The 26,340-nt window shown below is 40.2% G+C and overlaps 1 protein-coding gene across 6 annotated transcripts in view; it reads right to left on the reverse strand.

Moving 5' to 3' along the window:
• Positions 1–26,340, reverse strand: part of FNDC1 (fibronectin type III domain containing 1) — a 112,025-nt gene that overhangs the window by 22,013 nt on the left and 63,672 nt on the right. For all 6 annotated transcript variants that reach the window (XM_013044966.2, XM_045080089.1, XM_045080090.1 and 3 more), the window contains 4 exons: positions 24,640–24,740; positions 22,348–22,459; positions 20,959–21,399; positions 747–815 (listed from right to left, as the gene is read on the reverse strand). In XM_013044966.2, coding sequence (XP_012900420.2) covers positions 747–815; positions 20,959–21,399; positions 22,348–22,459; positions 24,640–24,740 — 723 coding nt within the window. The remainder of the gene's footprint in view (positions 1–746; positions 816–20,958; positions 21,400–22,347; positions 22,460–24,639; positions 24,741–26,340) is intronic.

A 26,340-nucleotide genomic window follows, 5' to 3' on the forward strand; every position in this document is an offset into this window, starting at 1 on the left:
ATATTCTCAGTCTTATAAGCTTATAAAACCTGCTTGAAAAGATTTTGTGATTAAAAAAAAAAAAAACCCTGCATAGCACTGCATTTCTTTCTTTTTCTCTCTTCCTTCCTTCCTTCTTTCTTTCTTTTCCTTCCTTCCTTTTCCTTTTTAGAGAGTGAGACAGCGCAGGCATGCACATGAGCAGGGGGTGGGTGGAGGGGGAGGGGCAGAGGAAGGGAGAGAAACCCAAGCAGGCTCCACGCCCGGTGTGGAGTTCCAGGCAGGGCTTGATGGTTCCAACACTGAGATCATGACCTGAGGCCAAATCAAGAGTCAGATGCTCAGCTGAATGAGCCGCCCAGGCGCCCCCACAGCACTGCGTTTTTTAAACACAATTAGGAGAGGAGAGGAAAAAGAACAGTGAGAGGAGCCAACAGAGGAAGCGGAGTCATGGGGTAAACCAAGTCAGGTCACAAGGGGTGGTGGAAGTAGAGACCCAGACAAGCAGCTCCAGAGCTCCAGGGGGCAGGGAGAGAACGGGGGACAAAGGTGCTCGCGTGCAGGCTTCATTCACATATGAAACTCACAGTTTTCCTTTGGATCAAATAGCACTAGGGGCTAACTTGGAAGCTAGGGTACAACCGCCTTCCCTGAGCATTACCATGCAGCCCAGAGTTCTGAGAGACACTTGGAAAACTGAGATCATCCATGTAGTAATTAAAGTGAGAGAAACTGTCCACATCCAAACTGTAAAAATCAGTGGGTACCTTCGTCATAGATAACGTATGCCTCTTCTGTGGGCATTGCGGTGTCAGTCTCCAGTCCTGAGAATTCATCTAGTGAAGAGAAAAGGAAGGAAAGTTTCCTCTCAGTGGCTGGGAGCCGTGCCCCCGGGCAGAGCGTCCAGTCCCCACCATCCTTCCACAGAGGTCAGTGGCCAGGCCAGAGTCGCCCGCTTTCTCAGAAGGGAGAGCATTAGAACCCAGACAGGAAATCCAGACTGCCTTTCCTTTACATTCAGGGGCTGGACCCCTGAATGCCCCCTGGCGATCGGAGGAAAGCCACCCACTAGCACACCCACTTTCTGGCACAAAGCACCTTCTGACCTCCCTACCACACACAGTGCTCACTCACCTGCCTGCCCAGGGAGCTCTCAGGAGGCCGTGAGAAGGGCCCCAGGCCAGCAGTCACAGGCCTGAGAACACACATTCTCAGAAAGCAGTGGGGTGGGAAACTGCTGCTCAGGGGGGGCATCCCTCCACCTGCGACCTCCCTTGTTTATTAGGTCTTCATATTCCTTACCCCCTCAATCTTGCCACAATCACATATTCTGGAAGCAGGTTGATTTCCTGCCTCTCCCATATTCTATGTTGGCAAACCACACCAATGTGAATGACCTGTGCCTCACTACTTCCCTTCTAACCCCACACCCTCTCTGGTAGGAAGCCCGCAGCCCAGGGCCTATGAGATGCTCTAGCACCTGCTTTGCCATTTAGGTGGGGACCCTCAGTGTGTTCTGATGGGGCCAATGGATGTCAGCAGGACAGAAGTTGTAAATTACTATCCACCCTTCAGGGCTCAGGACTGTCATTTCAAGAACAGCTATTAAGACATATTTTTCGGGGCACCTGGGTGGCTCAGTGGGTTAAAGCCTCTGTCTTCAGCTCAGGTCATGATCTCAGGGTTCTGGGATTGAGCCCTGCATTGGGCTCTCTGGTTGATGGGGAGCCTGCTTCCCCTTCTCTCTCTACCTGCCTCTCTGCCTACTTATGATCTCTCTCTATCAAATAAATAAACAAAATCTTTATTTTAAAAAAAGGCATAATTTTTCCTAGGTTAGTCCAACGTCAATACTCTTGGATCCAAGAGGAATCACTTCTGGGGTGGTTCAAATCGGTTTTCAAGTTCACACCACCCGGTTTGGGGCTATTTGGCCATTGCTTCCTTGGGTGCCATTTTCCTTCCCTTGTCAATTGAACTTTTAAGAACATGGTCTTCTTTTTCTTCATTCTTGGTTCACATTCATTTCTTTTTCTTTTATTTTTAGCCAGATCAAAAATGAATAAATTGTATAACTTTTGCAACCCAAAAGCAAAGAAGAAAAGGGAAAAGGATAGCATTTCTTTGCTGGATTCTCACTGTGGAGTGGAATTCTTGTACTGGAACACTGCAGTGCACACAGCAGGCCACAGAGATCATGCCTTTTACCTACAGACTGGGACCACTTCTTGAATGAGTGTCTTCTAAGTCTTCTGGCAAAAGTAAACATTCTACTGAGTGATTTAGTGCTCTTTTTTTTTTTTCCACTTAAGCTCAAATAAAGTCAGGCATAATTTTCCTAAAATAGCACCATCTTGGCTCCAAGTAAAAGTAAATTCCAGATGGAAGAAAGTGAGTTTTTTTTTTTTTAATTGACCCTCAGAATTTGTCCCACCTGATTGCCATTTTGAAGCATTGGGAACTACATAAAATTAGATACTTTATACGTCAAGTCAGCATCATTGTCAAAAGCTTCCAGCTTTTCACACGAAAGAGCCACAGCTGGCAGGCACCAACATAGTAGTATGGTTCATTCTCTGAGTGGTTTACCCAAATGGTTATGAAAAAAATGGAGTGCAAGCTATCACCAAAGAATTAGGGTCTTGGCTCCAGAGATATTTAACAAAACTATAAAAAAAAATTCTGAGTAGAAGTTTAAAGAAAAGGTAAGATAGCCCTTTGAAAGCCAAGGATATTCGTGAATTAAAAAGTTTGTCCAGCTCAAGTGAATTTTCAATTATTCTTCTTGTATTTTCTGTTTTCAGAGTGAGCTGTGAGTGAGTGGACTCATTTTCCATAATGACTGATGTTTTTCTTTAATGGCCCAAGATCATGTTACAAATTATTGAAGATGTTCAATTTCCACACATTGCCACACATGCATGATAGCATCTGATCCACTGTAGAAATGGAACCTGAAAAACAAAGACCACTGGCTTTTACTTGTGAGTTAGAAAAATGGAAAGTGCCTATAGATTAAGTGCTTAGATACCCAAAGACAAATAATAAGGTACCATGAAGAATGTGAGATGAGCAGAAGGCACTGTCTTTACTGCAAAGAATTTGTTATTTAATGGGGGAATCAGATCAAGCAAAAAAAAAAAAATGTGTGTGTGTGTGTGTGTGTGTGCACGTGCACGCGCGTGTGTGTGCATGTGTGTATGGCAAGAAAGCGAGAAGAGTAAAAGCAACAAAACACTGAAAACAAGCATATAATATGCTTCCAGGAATATACATACACATATGGCATGCATAACAAATGAGGAAGTACGTAAATACTGCTTGAATTACTGGAATTGTTGAATGACACAAGGTTATTCCTAGAATGTTATTTTAAAGCAGTGTTTTAAAGGAAAAGAGTGCATGATTTAACCAGGGGAGCCAAGACTTTGAGATCTGAAAAAATGATTTTAAAATTGGAGGGCTAGGTGCACCTGGGCAGTGCAGTGGGTTAAGCCTCTGCCTTCGGCTCAGGTCATGATCTCAGGGTCCTGGGATCAAGCCCCGCATGATCAGAGAACAGAGAACAAAGAACAAGGCTCTCTGTTCAGCAGGGAGCCTGCTTCTCCCTCTCTCTCTGCCTGCCTCTCTGTCTACTTGTGATCTCTCTCTCAGTCAAATAAATAAATAAAATCTTTAAAAAAATAAAATAAAATCGGAGGGTTAGAAACAAAATTTTAGGACTTCACCAGTGGTATATAATAACAAATGGGTGACTAGGTGGGATTGTGGAGCAGGGGTCTTGAAGGACAGGTATTCATTTGCTGATCACTAATGTAGGTGCTAGATCATAAGCACTACCACAACAAACATTTGAGACTACTGACCTACAAAGTGCTATGGCTAAGTGTCAGTTGCTTAATACCGACTATGTACACATGGAGCCCCAGCACTTGTGAGTGTACATTATGGACTTCACTAAATACAACAAAAGAGAAAAGCTATGAGAAAAACACATAAGTAAGAGGAGACAAGATACAGATGGTTCTGCAGTTCATGTGTGAGGGAGAGCCTTGGGACTGTCCCTCAGCTGACGTCAGAGCTTCTTACTGAAAGCATCTCTCTGCTTTCAGTATCATTACAGCATTTACAAAATAAATTATCAACGCCACTAAGAGTTGTTTCAGCAACAAATAACAAACTCCACTGTATTTCATAGATAATGCACAGGATTTTCCAGAGTAATTTGGACTGATTTTCAAATTATAAGCCATCTTTAGAAACTAATTCCCACCCAAGATGCTTGCTCCATTGCCTCTCTCCAGCATTGGCCCTGGCAAGTTTCATTCCAATGATGAAAGAAACTGGGACTATGTGTGGTATCCCCAGGCAAGTGGGGGCTGGTGGAAGGAAGCCCATAAAGAATAACAAAGAGTATTGGGCCAACAGGAGAGAATGGAGCAAATCTAGGAAGCATGATGAAGGGGAGGGACAGATGGCAGTGGAGTAGGAGGACCCTCGGGAATGTGTCCCGTGAATACAACTAGATAACTATCAAATATTCTGAACACCCCAGAAACCAACCTGAAGATTGGCAGAACAAGTTCCGCAACTAAAGGGAGAGAGGAGCCCACATGGGAGAAGATCAGAAGTGCAGAGATGCAGCTTGGAAGAGAAACAGATCATGGCTTCTGTGGTGGGAAGGGAGCCATGGTCACAGAGAAAGGCAAGAGATGGACTCGCACACAGGGAAGTGCATGGGAAAAATGAACCCCCATAGCAATTGGCTTAGAAAGTGAGAGAAGCCAAATTTTGTGACTTCTGACAACCAGGAGGCCTTCAAGCCTAAAGTTTTAAAGGTCAGTGGGCTTGGCTCTGGGAGAACCCAGAGGGTATTAAGGCTGCCCTTATAGAGAAGGCTGGGCAAACAGCATGACATGCAGTCTGGAAACCGTGATCCGAAGCTCACCTGGAGCACACAATGAGGAGGCTATTCACTCATCTCAGACTGCATCCCAGAGAGACGGCATTCACAGACAGACCACTCCAGGAGCAAAGGAACTGGCAGGTATCGTGTCCCTCTCCCACCCCTCCGCATAAGCACAGGGCTACTTGCAGGAACCAGCACAGTGCCAACACTGGGTTCCTAACTTGTTTACACCAAGCCCCAACCCCCTGGAAGAACTGCCATTCCCCAACTCACAGTTTCTTCAGTCCTAGCATGGCAGACCCCCTCCACTGGAAGATCAGCTCAAATCACTGCCAGTATCACATCTTCTGACCTGGGAGTTTTGCAAGGTCTCAGTTCTGGCAGTGATGGTGACAGGTCTCATTTCACAAGCAGACCAGAGCACACCTCCTCAAAACTCATATGTTTAGGCCAGGAACCAAACATGATTCACAACAAGCAAAGAGAGACTTTGCAGGTGGCTGGTCTGAAGGATAACATGGCCAGGACACAAGAGCAGAACACATGCAACCCACATTGAAGATACTCTCAGAATCACCAGGCCCTGATGAACAGGGGACCCTGTACTGCAGGGTAATACAGGACCTCTTCTCCATAAAGCCATTAGAACAAGAGACATGATTGACTTTCCTAACACAGAGAAACAGTCAGAGAGACTTAAACAAAATGAGAAGATGAATACATTTATCTCTAATGAAAGAACAGTATGGGGTCACAGCCAGAGATCTAAGCAAAACAGGTAGAAGTAACATGCCTGATGGAGTGTAAAAGTAGCGATCATAAGGATACTCATCGGGCTTTACAAAAGAGGGGAAGACATCAGTGAGACCATTAACATAGAGATAAGAAATAACATAGCAGAGATAAAGGGCTCGATAAACAAAATGAGAAACATGTTTGATGGAGCAGCAGCAGTTTGGAAGAGGCAATGAGATGAATTAAAAAACGTAGACTGTTATGCTGAAAATTAAAAAAAATAGATGATCAGGAGAAAATTCTCAGCAAAGGAAATTTGTCATATAAAAGCATGGTAATAAAAGACATTTTATTTCATAAAGTAAAAAAAAAAATCTCCAGAAGAGGAAGACGGAGACAAGATGGTGGGGAAGTAGGAGGAGGCGCCGTTTCAACCTGTATCCTAAAGTGAGCTGATTACCTACCAAAGAACTCCGATCACCCATGAAATCAACCTGAGATCAGAATTACACACATCTGGATCTCTATGGGGGCAGAAGACACCGGTAGGCAGGTAAAGCAGAGTGGGAATGTTGGACTGATATTGGAAGATAAACAAAAGTGGGAGGGAGCCTCCAGAAGCGACCCATTGGAAAGTAATACCCCCATTCAAGAGTGCCCTGCACTGGGGACCAGCATTAACTTGGAGTCTGGTTGAAAGCACTCAAAAAGAGCAAAGGATCGCAGGGGAAAGTGTGGGAATCAGGGCGGTTAGGGATGGGAGCTTAAGTCCCCAGACCCAGGACAGCCACCTCTGGCACTGTGCCAGAGAGAGTGCAGTGGAGAAACCAGGTCTTGGTCCCTGAGCCACCAGCGCGTCTGAGATGGCATGGGGTCCGGCTCCCATGAGGGCCTGGGAGCCTTGCCAGCCGGCACAAGCACAGACTTTTTACAGTCCCCACCTGAGGGCCATGCCGAGCTATAAGAGTCTGAACTGCACCCCACGCTCTCCCCTAAGAGAGGTGCGCGCAGGTGCCAGCTGGGAGCTCTCGGACCCAGAAAGACCAGGCACTCCCAGCCCAGGCCAGTGGGAAAATCTCAGTGTGCGGTCACTGCTTAGAACCTCTCTGGCAGTCTGGAGCTGCCCAGACAGCCACTGCTGTCGTGGTTTTGGGTACAAGCAGGAGTTCCTGTGTCTCCAGGGACCTCAACTCGGAATGTGCTCTGCCAGCGGCGAGGGGGCAACTTATGTGCTCTAGAGCACTTACAGGGGAACAGACTGAGGCTTCTCTCTGAGAGGGAGGTCTGGGTGCAGTTTGCTTTCCTCCAAACCTCCCCAAACCATCAAAAGCTGTCAAGGCAAGAGAAAACAAAAACAAAAACAAAAATGAACAAACAAACATAAAAACCTCCAGAGAACAAAAGCCTGAAAAACTGGTTTCCTCAGAGTCCACCCCCTTGAGAGGAGCAGGAGTACTTAACTCAGGGAACATTGCCTGAAAACCCACGTGGCAGGCCCCTCCCCCAGAAAGCCAACTAGGAAAAAAAAAAAAAAAAGGAAAAAATAAAAAAGACTACAAGAGAACAACCACAACTACTTCATAGATACAACTTTTATTTTTAATCCGTTCCCACTATTCTGGTTCATTTTTCTTTATATAGATAACTTTTTAACCTATTTACCATCACAGTGAGATGTCCAGTACATCAAATTCCATTATAACCTTTTAACCTGAACTTTTTGATACATATACCCACGTTTTTCTTTTGCTTTTCTATTTTTAAATTTTTTTAAAATTTTAGTTTAGTTTAGTTTATTCTTTTTTATTTTTATTTTTTAACATTCATGTAGAGTTAAACTTCAAGGTAATCCCCTTTCCCCAATCAATGCTACTCCTATAGGTAAACCAATTTTTAATCCCCTTTATCTTAGGAAAGTTGAGTCCTTTAACAAAGATATCAGGATACATCCAAGAAGAATCAAAATAACCTTCCTCTCCCACACTGAGAACTTATAACCACTCTCCTATTTTTAGTTCTGCCAGTGTTTCTGTGTATCTGTGTTTGTCCTGATAGTATCTAAATCTTATACTTGGGGTTCTTTTTGACGACATTCATATATATATATATATATATATATATATATATATATATATCTCTTGTCATATACTTTTATCAGTCTTTTTGTTTGTCTGTTTTTGTTTGTATACATCATAAATCTTACCTTGTGGCCCATTTGGGCTGAGCCTTCTCTTTTTTTTTTCCTGTCTCTCTCTCTCTCTTTTCTTTTTCTCTCTCTCTTTTTTTTCCCCTTCATTTGGGTGGGGATTCCTGATTGCTCAGAAGCATTCCAGGGTGCACCCTGACTGCACCACAGTCGATACATCCAGCTACATCCGTTCAGCCATCTCTCACCAAAATGACTAGGAGGAGGAATGCCCAACACAAGAAAAATACAGAGGATGGGCCTTCTGCAACAGAGCTAATGTCTATCAACATAGACAATATGTCAGAAAGGGAATTCAGGCTAACAATTATCCAGGCAATAGTTAGGTTGGAGAAAGCCATGGATGACCAAACAGAATTGATTAGGGCAGAACTGAAAGCCACCAGGGATGATGTTCACAATGCTCTCAATGAGTTCCAATCTAATCTAAATTCTCTAAAAGCTAGGGTAACTGAGACAGAAGATAGAATTAGTGATCTGGAGGACAAACAGAGAGAAAGGATCAGGAGGAAGACTGGAACAAACAGCTTAGAAACATGAAAACAGAATCAGGGAAATAAATGATGCCATGAAATGTTCCAACGTCAGAATTATTGGAATCCCTGAAGGGGAGGAGAAAGAAAGAAGTCTAGAAGATATAGTGGAACAAGTTCTCCACGAATATTTTCCCAATCTCGCAAATGGAACCAGCGTTCATGTACTAGAGGCAGAACGGTCTCCCCCAAGATTATAGATTCTAAAAAAACATCCAGGCACCTGATAGTAAAATTGAGAAATCATAATTGTAGATACAATCTCTTGAAAGCCGCTAGGGCAAAGAGGCTCCTTACATACAGAGGAAAGCCCATCAGAATAACATCAGACTTGTCCACAGAAACCTGGCAAGCAGAAAGGGCTGGAAAGATATATTCAGGGCACTAAATGAGAAGAACATGCAGCCAATAATATTTTCTCCAGCAAGGCTGACATTCAAAATGGATGGAGAGATAAAGAGTTTCCAAGACCGGCAAGGCTTAAAAGAGTATGTGACCACCAAGCCGACACTGCAGGAAATATTAAGGGGGGTTCTATAAAAGAGGGAAAATCCTAAGAATATCATTGAACAGAAATATAGAGACAATCTACAGAAAGAAAGACTTCAAAGGCAACATGATGTCAATAAAAAATGTATCTATCAATAATCACTCTCAATGTGAATAGCCTAAATGCACCCCTAAAATGACACAGGGTTGCAGATTGGATAAAACAACAGGACCCATCCATATGTTGTCTACAAGAGACCCATTTTGAACCTAAGGATACACCCAGACTGAAAGTGAAGGGATAGATGCATCTTTCATGCCAATGGACCTCAAAAGAAGGTCGGGGTAGCGATTCTCATATCAGATAAATTAGATTTTAAACTAAAGACTGGTCAGAGATACAGAAGGACACTACATAATTCTACAGGAACTATCCACCAAGATGATCTAACAATTGTAAATATCTATGCCCCCAATATGGGAGCAGTCAATTACATAAGAAAACTATTAATCAAGATAAAGAGTCATATTTATATGAATACATTAATAGTAGGAGATCTTAACATGCCTCTCTCAGTAATAGACAGATAATCCAAGCAGAAAATCAATAAAGAAACAAGAGCATTGAATGACACATTGAACCAGATGGACCTCATAGATATATACAGGACATTCCACCCTAAAACAACAGAATACTCATTCTTCTCAAGTGCACATGGAACCTTCTCCAGAATAGACCACATACTGGGTCACAAATTAGGATTCAACCAATACCAAAAGACTGAGGTTATTCCCTGCATATTCTCAGATCGCAGTGCTTTGAAACTGGAGCTCAATCACAAGGAAAAGTTTGGAAGGAACTCAAACACCTGGAAGCTAAAGACCACCTTGCTTAAGAATGCTTGGATCAACCAGGAGATCAAAGAAGAACTTAATTCATGGAAACCAATGAGAATGAAGACACTTCAGTCCAAAACCTATGGGATACAGCAAAGGCAGTCCTAAGGGGGAAATATATAGCCATCCAAGCCTCCCTCAAAAAAATAGAAAAATCCAGAATACACCAAATGTCTCTACACCTTAAAGAACTGGAGAATCAACAACAAATCAAACCAACTCCATACATAAGAAGGGAAATAATCAAGATTAGAGCAGAGATCAATGAGGTAGAAACTACAGATACAGTAGAACGTATCAATGAAACTAGAAGCTGGTTTTTTGAAAGAATCAATAAGATCAATAAAACATTGGCCACACTAATCCAAAAGAAAAGAGAGAAAGCTCAAATTAATAAAATTATGAATGAAAAGGGAGAGATCACAACTAACACCAAGGAAGTAGAAACAATCATCAGGAGTCATTATCAACAGTTACATGCCAATAAGTTAAGCAACCTAGATGAAATGGATGCATTCCTGGAAAACTATAAACTCCCAAAATTGAACCAGGAAGAAACTCACAACCTGAATAGGCCAATATCTAGTAACGAGACTGAAGCAGTGATCAAAAACCTCCCCCAAAAAAAAGAGCCCAGGACCTGACGGATTCCCTGGGGAATTCTACCAAACTTTCAAAGAAGAAATAATGCCTATTCTCCTAGAGCTGTTTCAAAAAATTGAAGCAGAAGGAAAACTTCCAGGATCTTTTTTATTAATTAATTAATTAATTAATTTTTTATTTCTTTTCAGTATAACAGTATTCATTGTTTTTGCACCACACCCAGTGCTCCAGACTCCTTTTATGAAGCCAGCATTACCCTGATCCCCAAATCAGGCAAAGACCAAACCAGAAAGGAGAATTTCAGACCAATATCACTGATGAATATGGATGCTAAGATTCTCCACAAGATCCTAGCAAACAGGATCCAACAGCACATTAAAAAGATAATCCACTATGACCAGGTGGGATTCATCCCTGGGTTACAAGGATGGTTCAACATTCGCAAATCAATCAATGTGATAGAACAAAATCAATTAGCGAAGAGAGAAGAACCACATGGTCCTCTCAATTGATGTAGAAAAAGCATTTGACAAAATTCATCATCCATTCCTGATTAAAACACTTCAAAGTATAAGGATAGAGGGAACATTCCTGAACTTCATAAAATCTATCTATGAAAGACCCACAGCAAATATCATCCTCAATGGGAAAAAGCTCACAGCCTTCCTGTTGAGATCAGAAACACGACAAGGATGCCCACTCTCACCACTCTTGTTCAACATATTATTAGAAGTCCTAGCAACAACAATCAGACAACAAAGAGAAATAAAAGGTATCCAAATTGGCAATGAAGAAGTCAAACTCTCTCTCTCTTCGCAGTTGACATGATTCTTTATATAGAAAACCCAAAAGACTCCACAACCAAACTACTAGAACTCATACAGCTATTCAGTAATGTGGCAGGATACAAAGTCAATGTACAGAAATAAGTGGTTTTCTTATACACTAACAATGAAAATACAGAAAGGGAAATTAGAGAATCAATTCCATTTATATAGCACCAAGAACCATAAGATACCTGGGAATAAACCTAACCAAAGAGGTAAAGGATCTGTACTCAAAGAACTACAGAACACTCATGAAAAAAATTAAAGAAGACACAAAAAGATGGAAGACCATTCCATGCTCTTGGATCAGAAGAATAAACATTGTTAAAATGTCTATACTGCCAAGAGCAATCTATACTTTTAATGCCATTCCGATAAAAATTCCACCAGTAGTTTTCAAAGAGCTGGAGCAAATAATCCAAAAATTTGTATGGAATCAGAAGAGACCCCGAAATGCTAAGGAAATGTTGAAAAACAAAAATAAAACTGGTGGCATCATGCTACCTGATTTCAAGCTTTACTACAAAGCTGTGATCACCAGGACCGCATGGTACTGGCATAAAAACAGACACATAGACCAGTGGAACAGAGTAGAGAGCCCAGATATGGACCCTCAACTCTATAGTCAAATAATCTTCAACAAAGCAGGAAAAAATACACAGTGGAAAAGAGACAGTCTGTTCAATAAATGGTGCTGGGAAAATTGGACAGCTATATGTAGAAGAATGAACCTCAATCATTCTCTTACACCATACACAAAGATAAACTCAAAATGGATAAAAGACCTCAACATGAGACAGGAATCCATCAGAATCCTAGAGGAGAACATAGGCAATAACCTCTTCTATATCAGCCCCAGCAACTTCTTTCAAGATATGCCTCCAAAGGCAAAGGAAACAAAAACGAAAATGAACTTTTGGGACTTCATCAAAATCAAAAGCTTCTGCACAGCAAGGAAACAGTCAACAAAACAAAGAGGCAACCCAAGGAATGGGAGAAGATATTTTCAAATGACAGTACAGACAAAAGATTGATATCCAGGATCTATAAAGAACTTCTCAAACTCAACACACACAAAATAGACAATCATATCAAAAAATGGGCAGAAGATATGAACAGACACTTCTCCAATGAAGACATACAAACGACTATCAGACACATGAAAAAATGTTCATCATCACTAGCCATCAGGGAGATTCAAATTAAAACCACATTGAGATACCACCTTACACCAGTTAGAATGGCCAAAATTAACAAGACGGGAAACAACATGTGTTGGAGGGGATGTGGAGAAAGGGGAACCCTCTTACACTGTTGGTGGGAATGCAAGTTGGTGCAGCCACTTTGGAGAACAGTGTGGAGACTCCTCAAGAAATTATAAATAGGACTTCCCTATGACCCTGCAATTGCACTACTGGGTATTTACCCCAAAGATACAGATGTAGTGAAAAGAAGGGTCATCTGTACCCCAATGTTTATAGCACCAATGGCTACGGTCGCCAAATTGTGGAAAGAACCAAGATGCCCTTCAACGGACGAATGGATAAGGAAGATGTGGTCCATATACACTATGGAGTATTATGCCTCCATCAGAAAGGACGAATACCCAACTTTTGTAGCAACATGGACAGGACTGGAAGAGATTATGCTGAGCGAAATAAGTCAAGCAGAGAGAGTCAATTATCATATGGTTTCACTTATTTGTGGAGCATAACAAATAATGTGGAGGACATAGGGAGATGGAGAGGAGATGGGAGTTGAAGGAAATTGGAAGGGGAGGTGAACCATGAGAGACTATGGACTCTGAAGAACAATCTGAGGGTTTTGAAGGGGCGGGGGTGGGAGGTTTGGGGAGCCAGGTGGAGGGTATTAAGGAGGGCACGTTTTGCACGAAGCACTGGGTGTGGTACAAAAACAATGAATTCTGTTATGCTGAAAAGAAATTAAAAAAAAAAAAAATAAAACGAAGACAGAGTAATGGAAAGTAATCAAACTGAACAAAAGAAGGAAAGAATAATTATGCAAAACAAGAACAAATTTAAGGAATTCCATGACTCCATCAAATGTAATAACATTTGTATTATAGAAGTCCCAGAAGAAAAGAGAGAAAATGTGACAGAGAATTTATGTGAAGAAATAATAGCTGAAAATGTCCCTAATCTGGGGAAGGAAACAGAAATCTGGATCCAAGAGTCACAGAGACCAGCCCCCTGCCAAAACCAACAAAAGCAGATCCGCACAAAGACATACTGTAACTAAATTGGCAAAATATAGTGATAAAGAAAAAAATACTAAAGCAGCAAATGAAGACAATTACATACAAAGGAAACCTGATAAGGCTATCAGCAGATTTTTCAACAGAAACTTCCTAAGCCAGAAGAGAGTGGCATGATATATTCAAAGTGCTGAGTGGGAAAAACTTGCAGCCAGAGAGGCTATCATTCAGAATAGAGGGAGAGATAAAGAGTTTCCTAGATAAACAAAAACTATAGGAGTTTATAACCACTAAACCAGCCCTGTGAGAAATATTAAAGGGACTGCTTCAAATAGAAAAGAAAACCAAAAATGACATGAATCTTGGAATACTGAAAAAATAAAGTTTAAAAAAAAGAAACATAATACCAGTAAAAATGAATATTTCTGTAAAAAAATAAGCCAGGGAACTCACAAAATAAAAGGATGTAAAAGTATGATGTCATATATCTAAAACATGGAGGGGGAGAGGAGAAAAGAATGGGTTCAAACTTAAATAACCATCAACTTAATATACACTGCTATATGCAGAAGATGTTATGTACAAACCTAAAAGTAACCACAAATCAAAAACCACTAATATATGTGTAAAGAATAAAGAGAAAGAAATCCAAACATATCACTAAAGAAAACAAGTAAACCACAGAAGAGAGAAGGACAAGAAAGGATCAGAGAGAATCTTCAGAAACAACCACAAGCAAGACGAGTAATAAAATGGCAATAAATATGTACCTATCAATGATTATTTTGAACGGAAAGGGACCAAACATTCCAATCAAAAGACAGAGAGTAACAGAATGGATAAAAAGAAAACCCATCTATATGCTGCCTGCAAGAGACTCGTTTTAGACCTGGACACCTACAAACTGAAAGTGAGGGGGATGTAGAAATATTTATCATGCAAATGGATACCAAAAGAAAGCTGGAGTAGCAAAACTTAAATTGGACAAAATAGACTTTAAAACAAAGACTATGACAAAAGACAAAGAAGGGCACTATAAAATAATAAAAGGGAAAATCAAACAAGAAAATACAACAATTCTAAATATTTATGCACCCAACATGGGAGCACTTAAATACATAAAACCATTATAATGAACATAAAAGAACTACTCAATAATAATACTGTAATAGTAAAAGACTTTACTACCTCACTTTTATCAATGGATGACATTGAAATCCAAACATAGCACTAAATAGAAAGTCAAAAGAAAACAATGACTTGGAATAACACACTGGACCAGATGGATTTAACAGATACATTCAGAACATACCAACCTAAACCAGCAGAATACACATTATTTTCAAGTGCACATGGAATATTCTCCAAAAGAGATTATATATTGGGCCACAAAGCAAACCTCAACAGATTCAAAAAGATTGAAATTGTACCTTGCATTTTTTTCTAACCATAACATTATAAAACTTGAAGTCAACCACCAAAAAAAAAAAAAAAAAAAAAAAATCAGCCAAACTATGGAAAGAACCTAGATGTCCATCAACAGATGAATGGATCAAGAAGATGTGGTATATATACACAATGGAATACTATGCAGCCATCAAAAGAAATGAAATCTTGCCATTTGCGACAACATGGATGGAACTAGAGTGTATCGTGCTTAGCGAAATAAGTCAAGCAGAGAAAGACAACTATCATATGATCTCCCTGATATGAGGAAGTGGTGATTCAACATGGGGGCTTAAGTGGGTAGGAGAAGAATCAATGAAACAAGATGGGATTGGGAGGGAGACAAACCATAAGTGACTCTTAATCTTACAAAACAAACTGAGGGTTGCTGGGGGGAGGGGGGGTTGGGAGAAGGGGGGGTGGGGTTATGGACATTGGGGAGGGTGTGTGCTTTGGTGAGTGCTGTGAAGTGTGTAAACCTGGTGATTCACAGACCTGTACCCCTGGGGATAAAAATATATGTTTATAAAAAATAAAAAATTAAAAAAACAAACAAACAACAAAAAACACCAAAATCAGAAAGACCACAAATACATAGAGGTTAAATAACATCCCATTAAACAGTGAATGGGTCAACCAGGAAATAAAAGACCTCTAGAATGGATAAACAAATTTAGTAAAGTCACAGGATGTAAAATCACCATATAGAAAGTGCTGCATTTCAATGTATCAGTAATGAAGCAGCAGGAAGAGAAATTAAAGAATCAATTCTATTTATAAGTGCAACAAAAATATAAGTCACCAAGAATAAATCTAACCAAAGGGTGAAAAACCTGTACTCTGAAAACTATAAAATGGTGATGAAATAAACTGAAGATGACATGAACAAATCGAAAGACCTTCTATGATCGTGGACTGGAAACAAATATTGTTAAAATGTCTATAGTACTCAAAGCAATCTACACATTTAACACAATCCCTATCAAAATACTGAGAGCATTTTTCATAAAACTAGAAAAAATAATCCCAAAATTTGCATGGAATCACAAAATACCATGAAAAGCCAAAGCAATCTTGAAAAAGAAAAGCAAAGCTGGAAAATCACGCTTCAGAGCTGTGGTAATCAAAACAGTATGGTACTGACACAAAAACAGACACATAGATCAATACAACAGAATACAAAATTCAGAAATACACCCACAATTATATGGTTGATTAATCTTTGACAAATGGTGTTGGAAAAACTGGACAGCAACGTGCAAAATAATGGAACTAGACAATTTTCTTACCCCATACACAAAAAATAAACTCTGAATGGATTAAAGACCTAAATCTGAGATCTGAAAGCATAAATATCCTAGAAAAGAACACAGGCAGTAATTTCTCTGACATTGGCCATAGCAACTTCTTTCTAGGTAAGTCCGCTGAGGCAAGGGAAACAAAAGCAAAAATAAACTATTGTGACTACATCAAAATAAAAACCTTCTGCTCAGCAATGGAAGCAATCAACAAAATTAAAAGGCAACGTACTGCATGGGAGAAGATATTTGCAAGTGATGTATCTGATAAAGGATTAGTATCTAAAATATATAAAGAACTTCTAGGGGCGCCTGGTTGGCTCAGTGGGTTAAAGCCTCTGCCTTCGGCTCAGGTCTTGATCCCAGGGTCCTGGGATTGAGCCCTGCTCCGAGCTCTCTGCTCAGCTGGGACCCTGCTTCCCCGCTCTTTGCCTGCCTCTCTGCCTACTTGTGATCTCTGTCAAATAAAAAAATTCTTAAGGGAAAAAAAGAACTTCTATAACTCAACACCAAAAAACCCAAATAATCCAATTAAAAATGGACAGAAGACATGAAAGACATTTCTCCAAAGAAGACATTCCAGATAGCCAACAAACTCATGAAAGATGCTCGTCATCACTTATCATCAGGAAATGCAAATCAAAACTACAATGAGATATTACCTCACACCTGTCAGAATGGCTAACATAAAATACACAAGAAACGCAAGATAAGGGAGGATGTTGGTGGGAAAGCAAAATGCTGCAGCCACCGTGGAAGAGTGTGGAGGGTCCTCAAAAGTTAAAAATAGAACTACCCTAAGATCTTGCAATTACACTACTGGATATCTACCCAAAGAATACAAAACAGAAGCACTGGGTGTTTTATGCAACTAATGAACCATTGAACACCTCATCAAAAACTCATGCTGTACTATATGGTAGCTAACTGAACATAATAAAAATAAATAAAATAAAATAAACTTATCTATCTATGGAAAACTAAAAAAAAAAAAAACCCCACACTAATTCAAAGGGATACAGTCACCCCTGTGTTTATAGCAGCATTATGTACAATAGCCAAGATATGGAAGCAGCCCAAGTGTCCACTGAAACATAAATGGACAAAGAAGTGGTAGATATATATAATGGAATATTATTCAGCTGTAAAAAAAAGAATGAAATATTGCCATTTGCAATAGCATGGATGGAGCTAGAGAGAATGATGGTAATCAAAACGGGTCAGAGAAAGACAAATACCATATGATTTCACACATACATGGAATTTAAGAAACAAAAGAAACAAGCAAAGCAGAAAGACAGAAAGAGAGAGAGACTGAAAGCAGGAAACAGGCTCTTAACTCCAGAGAACAGATGGTTACCAGAAGGGAGTGGGGTGGGGGTTGAGTAGGAAATGGGGGATGGGTATTAAGGAGTTAACTTCTCATGTTGAGCACCTGGTGATTAATATTAAAACTTAAAAAAAAAAAAAAGGAAGCCCGGAGAATGAGTGAGTGCGCAATGAGGTCTGGCAATGAAATGATAGAAGTCCAAGGAGACATTGAGGTTTCAGACCTGGAGAGCTCTCTGGGTTATTGCGAAACAATCGTTACCCTGTCTCATGGTATTTTAAAGAGGAACAACTTGGGGGATGCCTGGGTGCCTCATCAGTGAAGCTTCTGCCCTTGGCTCAGGGTCCTGAGATTGAGTCCCATGTCCTGTTCCCTCCTCCTCAGGGAGTCTGTTTCTCCCTCTTCCTCGGCCCCTCCCACTGCCCCCTTGTGCACACACACTCTCTCTCTCTCAAACAAATAAATAAAATCTTAAAAAAAGATGAAAATGAACAATTTGGTTTTCTGACAAGAGAGTGAGTTGTTTCTGTCCACTGTAACTTCAGTTCAATCGCAAGCCCTTCAGGGGCACAGGTGGTCATCTGTGGTTCTTCTGTATGTCCCAGAGAACCTAATCCACCTGCACTAGATGATTAACCATCACTTGTGAATTTTATTTTACAAAATTTTGAATGAAGCCAGAATAACAAAAACGACAGTTATTCTATCCTTTCTAGTTTACCACATGAACTTTCTCATAATGACACCACCACCACAATGATAAAGATAAAACATTTTTCAAATAAATTTACTCCAATTCTACATCAGGACTGACCTAAGGCACCAAACATAATCCTGCTCACTTTCCCTTTCAGAACCTATCATTGGAAGGTACAAAAAATCACCATCTCCATAGCATTATTTATTAGGGAACTGGAAATCAGAACCACCGAGAGACATCACCTCACATCCACTAGGATAGCAAGAATCAGAAAGACAGAAAAGCAAGGTATTGGTGAGGATATAGAGAAATTGGAAGCTTCATGTGCTGATGGTGGGAATGCAAAATGGTGCAGCCATTGAGGAAAACACGTTAGCAGTTCCTCCCAAAGTTAAACACAGAGTTACCACTGGACACAGCATCTCTCTTACCAAGTGTATACCCTAAGGAACTGAAAACGAGTGTTAAAAAAATTGTACACACTGTTCATAGAAGCCTTATTCATAATAATACCCAAAAGTGAAAACAACCCAAATGTCCATCAGCCAATAAATGGATAAAATGTGGTTTATCCACACAATGGAATATTGATCAGCAGGAAAAGGAATGAAGTACAGATCTACTCTACAATGTGGATGAAAGTTGAATGCAATTCACGCTGAGCTGAAGATGCCGGACACAAAGTCCACATCTTGTAGGATTTCATTTATATGAAAAGTCCAGAAGAGACGAATCCATAGAGACGGAAAGTGGATTCGTGGTTTCCCAGGGGTTAGCGGGGGTGGGGTAGGGATGAGGAGTAATGACTAATAGGTATGGAGTTTCTCTGGAGGGTGATGAAATTGTTCTAGAATTTGATGGTGGTGATGGTTGCACAATCCTGTGACTATAATAAAAGCCACTAAACTATACACTTTAGAAGAGTGAACTTTATGGTATGTGAATTGAATCTCAAGAAAGCTATAATTTAAAATTTTTAAAATAAAAATAACTACAATTAGAATTAAAACGGGGAATAAAATAAAGTTGTTAGTGGAGCAGCATAAATAAAAAATGAAGGTCAGCCATACAGGAATGTTTTTAAAATAATAATAATCGTACATCATAACATTATATAAAGATCCTAAGTTTCTCTCCACAAATTTACTTTTTCCAAAGACTTTATACTTATTTTGAAAATGCTGCCTAGAGATAAATTATAATTAACACTTAGCTACTAATTTGGCCTGGGCTAGGGAAGTGGATGGATGACATAAGAGAAGTGAAAAAATACACATACATCATGATTTGCCAAAAAGAAGAAGAAGAAGAAACAAAAATACCAAGAAAAACATTGACTTTCACGCCACAAAGAAGTCCCAAAATCCAAAGTAAATGAAAAGAATATGGTATAAGCCCTCTTAGACAAAGGAAAATGCAAAATATTCATAATAATAGTAGTAATTCAATCCAAAGCCAAAATAGTCACTCTCCTGTTTGCAAACAATTATTAAGTAAATATCTGTTCCAATCACACACACACACACACACACACACACACACACACACACACACACTAGTGTATGCAGAAGAGAAAGGTCAAAGGAAGTACATAATGTTTTCATACCAGAAATCCAAAGGTAAATTCCAAATCATGCTCCCTGGGGAAAATGATAGTGTGTGAATCTTCTCCCCAGTGATCGTCTTCTCAGCATGGTTCCTTATTCTTTGGTGTGAATTTTTAGATGGGTCCGATGTTCCTGTTTACTTGGAGCTTTTCTACAGGGTGGCCGACTTCAAAAAGAATTCCCATTTTGAATATAGCATCCAAGTTCAAGCTGATCACAGTCAAGAAAGCTGTGTAAAGAATTCTGGGTGTGCAAAATAATTCCTCAAATGAATCATCTTCACTCTGCATCAGCTTAAAAAGACATAAGTTTCATAGCCTATGTGGTGATTCTTTTCCACCTAAGGGAAAGAAGATGAATTTTTCTCCTCCAGGCCAGACACCAGTGTAGGATGACCTCTTCCAAAGCAGCCTGAACAGGGGCTGAGCAGAAAAGATGATGAGTCTGCAGGTCCACTGGGACCTGACCAAAGGGTCCTCGCTTCTATTCCACAGGAGGAACTGGCCATTCTCAGCAGGAAGACATGGTAGGGGCAGAGGACAGTCCTGACTGCGTGTCTCATAGCAGAGGAAACAGCACAGTCCTACCCAGTGGAAAGCAGTCCTACTCTTGCAGCCACCAGAGCCCAGTCACTCAAGGATTAGCATTTTGCAATGATCGAGAAAGTATTCAGGACACTCTACTTTTCTAGGAAATTCACAATGAGACTATTCAAGGATCTGAATGATCCAACAGTAAGAATCACTATTAGCCTTGTTTAAATCACATAGCTAATCACAGAACTTTTTTTTAACATAATGCATACAAATCTACTAATACCCAGTAAAACACACTTGGGGAAATGCTCGTCCATACTCACAATGTTCCATGTTTTAGCTAAATTTTTTGATTTGGTTTGTGATAAGGGTTGCCAGATAAAACACAGGATGCCCACTCAGATTTGGATTTTAAATGAACAGCAAATAATTTTTCATATTAAGTGTGTCCCACGCTGTACTTTTATTGACTAAATCTGACAACCCTGGTTGTGACACATACCCCTGAACAAACCATGTGGGACTTGAAATGCCTCTTGTTGCCATTCCCCTGTGCACCCTACTTACCTCTCCCTACACCCTTTGTGACCTGACGTGAAAATGAAGCATGCTAGTTACGTGGGCCACCATTACAAGGAAGGCCATTACCTTCTTCAGGGTAGCACTCTGGCACCCCGCTGGAGCCTGTTATGAGGTTGCCATTTTCATCATGCCGTTCTAAGGTCCCAGGGGGACAGGTGGGAACAGGGGTGGTGGGTTCAGGGGTGGTAGTAGTGGTGGTGGTCGTCTGCGTAGTGGTTCGAATGGTGGTCGTTGGGCGTGTGGTGGTGGTCGTTGGACGTGTAGTGGTGGTCGTGGTCGTGGACGTGCGGCGGGTGGCTGTGGTTGTGGGCCTTGGGGTCGTCGTGGTGGGTCGTGTGGTTGTGGTGGGGGCACGAGTGGTTGTTTTGACAACCTCCAAGCCCACCAAAGGCTTCCCTCCTAGACTCAGAATGGGCTTATCCTGGGCACTGGCCACGGGTTTGCCATGCCGCCCCTGCCCAAAGAGGGGCAGGCCATCAGGGCTCACCACGGGCGTTCCTCCTAGATCTGAAACAAAATCAGACAAAGGCTGTGCAACAAGATGAGATCATCCAGAGGAAGTAAAAACCAAATGTGAAGTGTCTTCTCAAAGCTTATGGATTCTTATATTCGAATCAGTAAAAAGCAAAGGAAACATTAAAAGGATACTCAGCAGAGGTAGCAATATCGGCTGCTATCCGGTAATTTCTCACCGTCTTATATTGTCCCTTACTCTGAATTACCTTATATAATCCTCTAAATGCTTCATCAATATGCCCCATTACCCTGAAATAACTCTGAGTCTCTAGTCAAGGAAGTAACTCTTTCCTCCTCTTGATTCCTACACCTAAGGAAGAAGAGTGTTACTTTGTACCTGGAGTGGCAAACTTATTCTGTAAAGGGCCAGAGAAGACAGAGAGCCGGATATTTGAAGCTTCATGTTGCAGCTTCTCAACTCTGCCATTGCAGGGCAAAAAAGCACAGAAAGTTCACAAAGGAGTGTGTCTATGTTCCAATACAACTTTGAATATGGACACTAAACTGTGAATTTCAAATAATTGTCATATATCACAAATATTGCTATTCTTTGGTGTGTTTTTTTGTTTTTGTTTCTCTTTTTGTTTTTTGTTTGTTTGTTTTGTTTTTGCAATCATTTAAAAGCGAAGAAACTATTTTGAGCTTGCAGGCAGTAAAAAACAGGCAGCAGCCAGGGTTTGGTCTTTGAGCTGTCGTCTGCTGATACCTGCTGCTCTGGGCTGCCCTATCTCAAGAGGGAAGTCACGTGCCATCTTTTCTGGAGGCAAGAGTAGAACTACAGTTGTATCAAGGAAAAAGCTAAGTTCTGCCCCTTTGGGACACTCCTTTCCACATGGCTAAAAATAACTGGACTGAGGGCCCCATTAAAAATGGGCAGGGATTTGTTATCCCACAGCTAGTTCAGAACACTTTTTGTTGCCTAAACCAATTCTCACTTACCCACAATGGTGCGACCATCTCCTCCTAGTTTAATTCGAAGAGGATTTCCTTGTGAATCCTGGAGGTACCTTCCTTCTGCATTCAACACCAACCCACGATCCAGATCCACGACCTAAAACCATGACACAGATTAAAGAATATCCTGAGCATGAATCCACCTGCACAAACATATCCAAGAAGGCTCTGCAGAAGGAAACCATAATGTGAGTAGAAAATATTATTTTTGTCTGCATCATTCACAAGGCCTAATAAGAATAAAGTGCAAAACAGTCCCATTTCACATTATAATGGCTTAACCATAGAATATACAAATTGTTTTCAATTTCTCAAATATGCAAAAAATGTTCATAATACTGCTACCATTTAGTATGCTGTGTGTAATGCCAAAAAGAAGCAAATAACTTAAGTATTCATCAGTGGAGGGAAGGGACTAAATAAAATATGTCCCATCCACATAGTGGAAAGCTAATGGGCAATGAAAAGGAACCGGAAATTCTACATATATTGACATTAACTGCTACAGACTGAGATTACAGGACTGCCTATTTTGCAGAAATTTAAATATATTCATTTGTGTATATAAGCTTAAAACTGCAGAGAAAAATAATCTGGATAAATATATACTAAACTGTTAGCAGTGGTTATCTCTGGGGAGTGGTTTGGGATGTTGATTAGCTTAGAAATTATCTTTTGCATATATTTCTGAATTGTTTTAACTTCTCACCATGAACATATACAGCCAGTGTATTAACAATATGAAGTGTTTCATATGGGATCGGGAGGGAGACAAACAATAAGCGACTCTTAATCTCACAAAACAAACTGAGGGTTGGGGGGGTAAGGGAGTATGGAGAGGGGGGTGGGGTTATGGACACTGGGGAGGGTACGTGCTATGGTGAGTGCTGTGAAGAGTGTAAACCTGGCGATTCACAGACTTGTACCCCTGGGGCAAAAAATACATTATATGTTAATAAAATCTTTGTTTTCAATTTAAAAAATTAAAAGTTTTTAAAAAAGCATGAAATGCTTCCATCTGGCTGTAATGTCAAACACTGAAGTTGCTATAACAAAAAACAATTTAATTTGTAATTGAATCGCCTAATAGAGAATGTAGGCAAAAATTTTATATTCTAAGAAATTATAAAACTTTGGGGGGAAGAGCTATTCTTATCCCTGTTAAGGAACAAACTCATACTCTACACTGGTGGTTCTCTAACTATGGCCTGAACCAGCAGCCTCACTGGTCAGATCTGCTAATTACCTAGCCCTATTCCAAACCTTCTTTGACACGCCCCCAGAGATTCTGATGCTCCATAAATTCTGAGAACTGTCACTGCACAGTGGGTCACTGGAGGAACCCCTCCCAAAGGGCCACTTTCTTGGATGCTGTCTCAGTAATTAAAAATAAATAAATAAATCCTTCTTTTGAACTCTACTCCACACTGTTTCAATGTGAAAATTTTTCAATAATATTTGACTTTAATATACATTCTTCCTTTATAAATTCCTGTTCCTTTAAGAAATGATAAAATGTATCTTGTTACCTGTGACTAAAAAAATTTTATGAAGTCTCTGAATGTTTTCCTAAACCTTACCGCTATAAAGGAATTTGTGACTGGGGATTCCCAGTCAAAATATGAATAATTTTGTGATTCTCTGAAGAAAAGTCTTTCAAATCCTTGAACATTGTACAGTGTTCTGCCCATTATCCTCTAAATTACCAAAAAAATCCTAAACATTTAACCCCAAGAAGTTAAAGTCATTTATCTTAAACACATATAAAATACTACTAATTATTTTTTTATTTCAGTCAAACAACAATCATTGGAAAATTCAAAAGGTGATCTAACAAAAATTGCCTATTTGATCCAGTGTTGTTTGGTTTGCTCAGTTGTTTTTACCGCACTTTCTTTTATAAAGGATCTGAGACAATTTGGAGAAAAATGTGTATATTAGCTAATCAAATAATAAAAAATAAAAATAAAACGAAGCTAACAGAGGTGGAGAAAAAGAAGTCCATTTGAGGAGCTAAGCATCAGAATCTACATAATTGCTGGAAGTAAAGGCCCACTTATCTTATTAATTATGAGAAAAACACTAACTAGTCACTCAGAAGAATAAAAGATCCTTCTGAGCACAGGAAGAAGCAATATAAGAATATATTGATGTATGAGTGGTTAAAGCTGGAGAAGAATACGAAAAACCATTTCGTTTATTGCTATACAGTGCCCACCACTTTTCTCTTCCCAACAGCATGAAAACAACTCGTATGTGTAAAGAAGTTTACCCTACCCACTTTGTTCCTTGAGGGCCATTGATAATTCTTTGTCCACTTGGATTTCCATTACTACCAGGAAGCACTTCCCCTTCTACATTTGGTCGGCCGTTATAACCTACATGGCACACAAAAGAGAACAATAGCAGCAACAACAACAAAGCCAGAATCTGGTGAACTCAACACTCCTGTAAAGTTGGCTTCATACCAAACTCTAAGTAATAACACATCATTTCGAACAGAAATACTAAACAGAATTTTAAGACAATAATTTGTATATATTAGACTACAGTCTTAAATTGTGACTTCTGAGTACCAAATATGAATGTCTATGAAGAGTACAATAAAGTGACAGTTTTCTGACAATATTGGGGAAAGGAGAGAGTCCAGCACAAGTTTTCTAGATAAAGCTTAAGACAGTAGTGGCTAGCATGTTTATTTTAACCATTTAGAAGATAGAGGGAAAGAAAGTTGGAAGGATGGAGAAACTCTCTAAAATATACTAGAAGTTGTTCCGCTCTTCTTAGCAGATTATACTAAATGCAACAAGTATTTCTAGCTGAATCAGGTCCAATCATCAGTCACCAGCTGTACATGCTCAGTGCTGGCCTGTGTGGGGCTGCTTAAGAAGTGTCTGCTCAGAGATAAAGTCGAAGGTCCCGTTAGCTGCCCCTTCAGTTGCTGCTCTGTCTGTCCCTAGCACCTGCCCATCGTCTCCTGGCATTTCTGATCAGCTGCAGTTACTCAAGGTCTGTGCTGGGAGCACTCTGATCCAGCCCCACCCATGGCATAAAGTACTTGGGCTTTCTGAGGGTCAGAGACTTACATTTCTCACTCAAATAGCGAATGAAAACTAAATATTAATTGAATTTCTGCTGTGTACTAGGGAATGTGGATCTTATATCTATTATCAGGGTCTAAGGTTTGCTTAAAATAGTCTATTTTAAGAGTAAACTGTCCTCTCCATGGGGCATTATTCTTTTTTTTTTTTTTTTTTTAACATTGCGCTAAGGTAATAATACATAGTACAGACTAACAAACACTAATGCATTGATTGAAGAATCTTCCATTAAGTACCAATTCCATGCAAGGAGAGTGCACGGTGTCATTAAGCTGAATGCAGACATGGACTAAACACCCCAGATCCTGCCCTGGGTCCACATAGACTTCAATTCATAGCTGTGTACATGGTGTCCTCAATGTAAGTCACACATCTGCCTCTTAATCCTATGTATGACAATCATCTTTAACATGCATTTTCTGGAGGTTTTAAATAACATTCACTGATTGCAATATCAAAACAATTCGCACACAAGACATTGAGTTTGTCCCAGGGTGTGTTGAGAGTTTTATACGCAGAATCAGCAAGAACAAGATCCAGCCTACACAGTCACCTAATTCCTTTCTGTGGATTGGTTAAATATACTCTGGCAGGTGAGCAGCTAAAAATAACCTAAAATACAGGAACCTCGTTTGGCATCATGACCGTGAAGCATTTTCACAGATTAAGAGCACATGTTGGGGAATGCAAAGAGGTAGTATGTGATGGAGGCATGGCAGAGGCCTGGAGAATTAGCACGTCTGGAGTGGGAACTGCAGCTCAGCCCTCAGAGCTGTCTGACCTCGGGGCACCACGCAGATCCCTGGGCCCCTAGTCACTCATCTGAAAACCAGGAGACACAACACAAGAGGCAGTTAAGAGGATGAAATCAGTTACA

The sequence above is a fragment of the Mustela putorius genome, unplaced genomic scaffold (assembly GCF_011764305.1).
Source record: "Mustela putorius furo isolate JIRA1106 unplaced genomic scaffold, ASM1176430v1.1 tig00000450_pilon_pilon_pilon, whole genome shotgun sequence".
NCBI classification, from domain to species: Eukaryota; Metazoa; Chordata; class Mammalia; order Carnivora; family Mustelidae; genus Mustela; species Mustela putorius.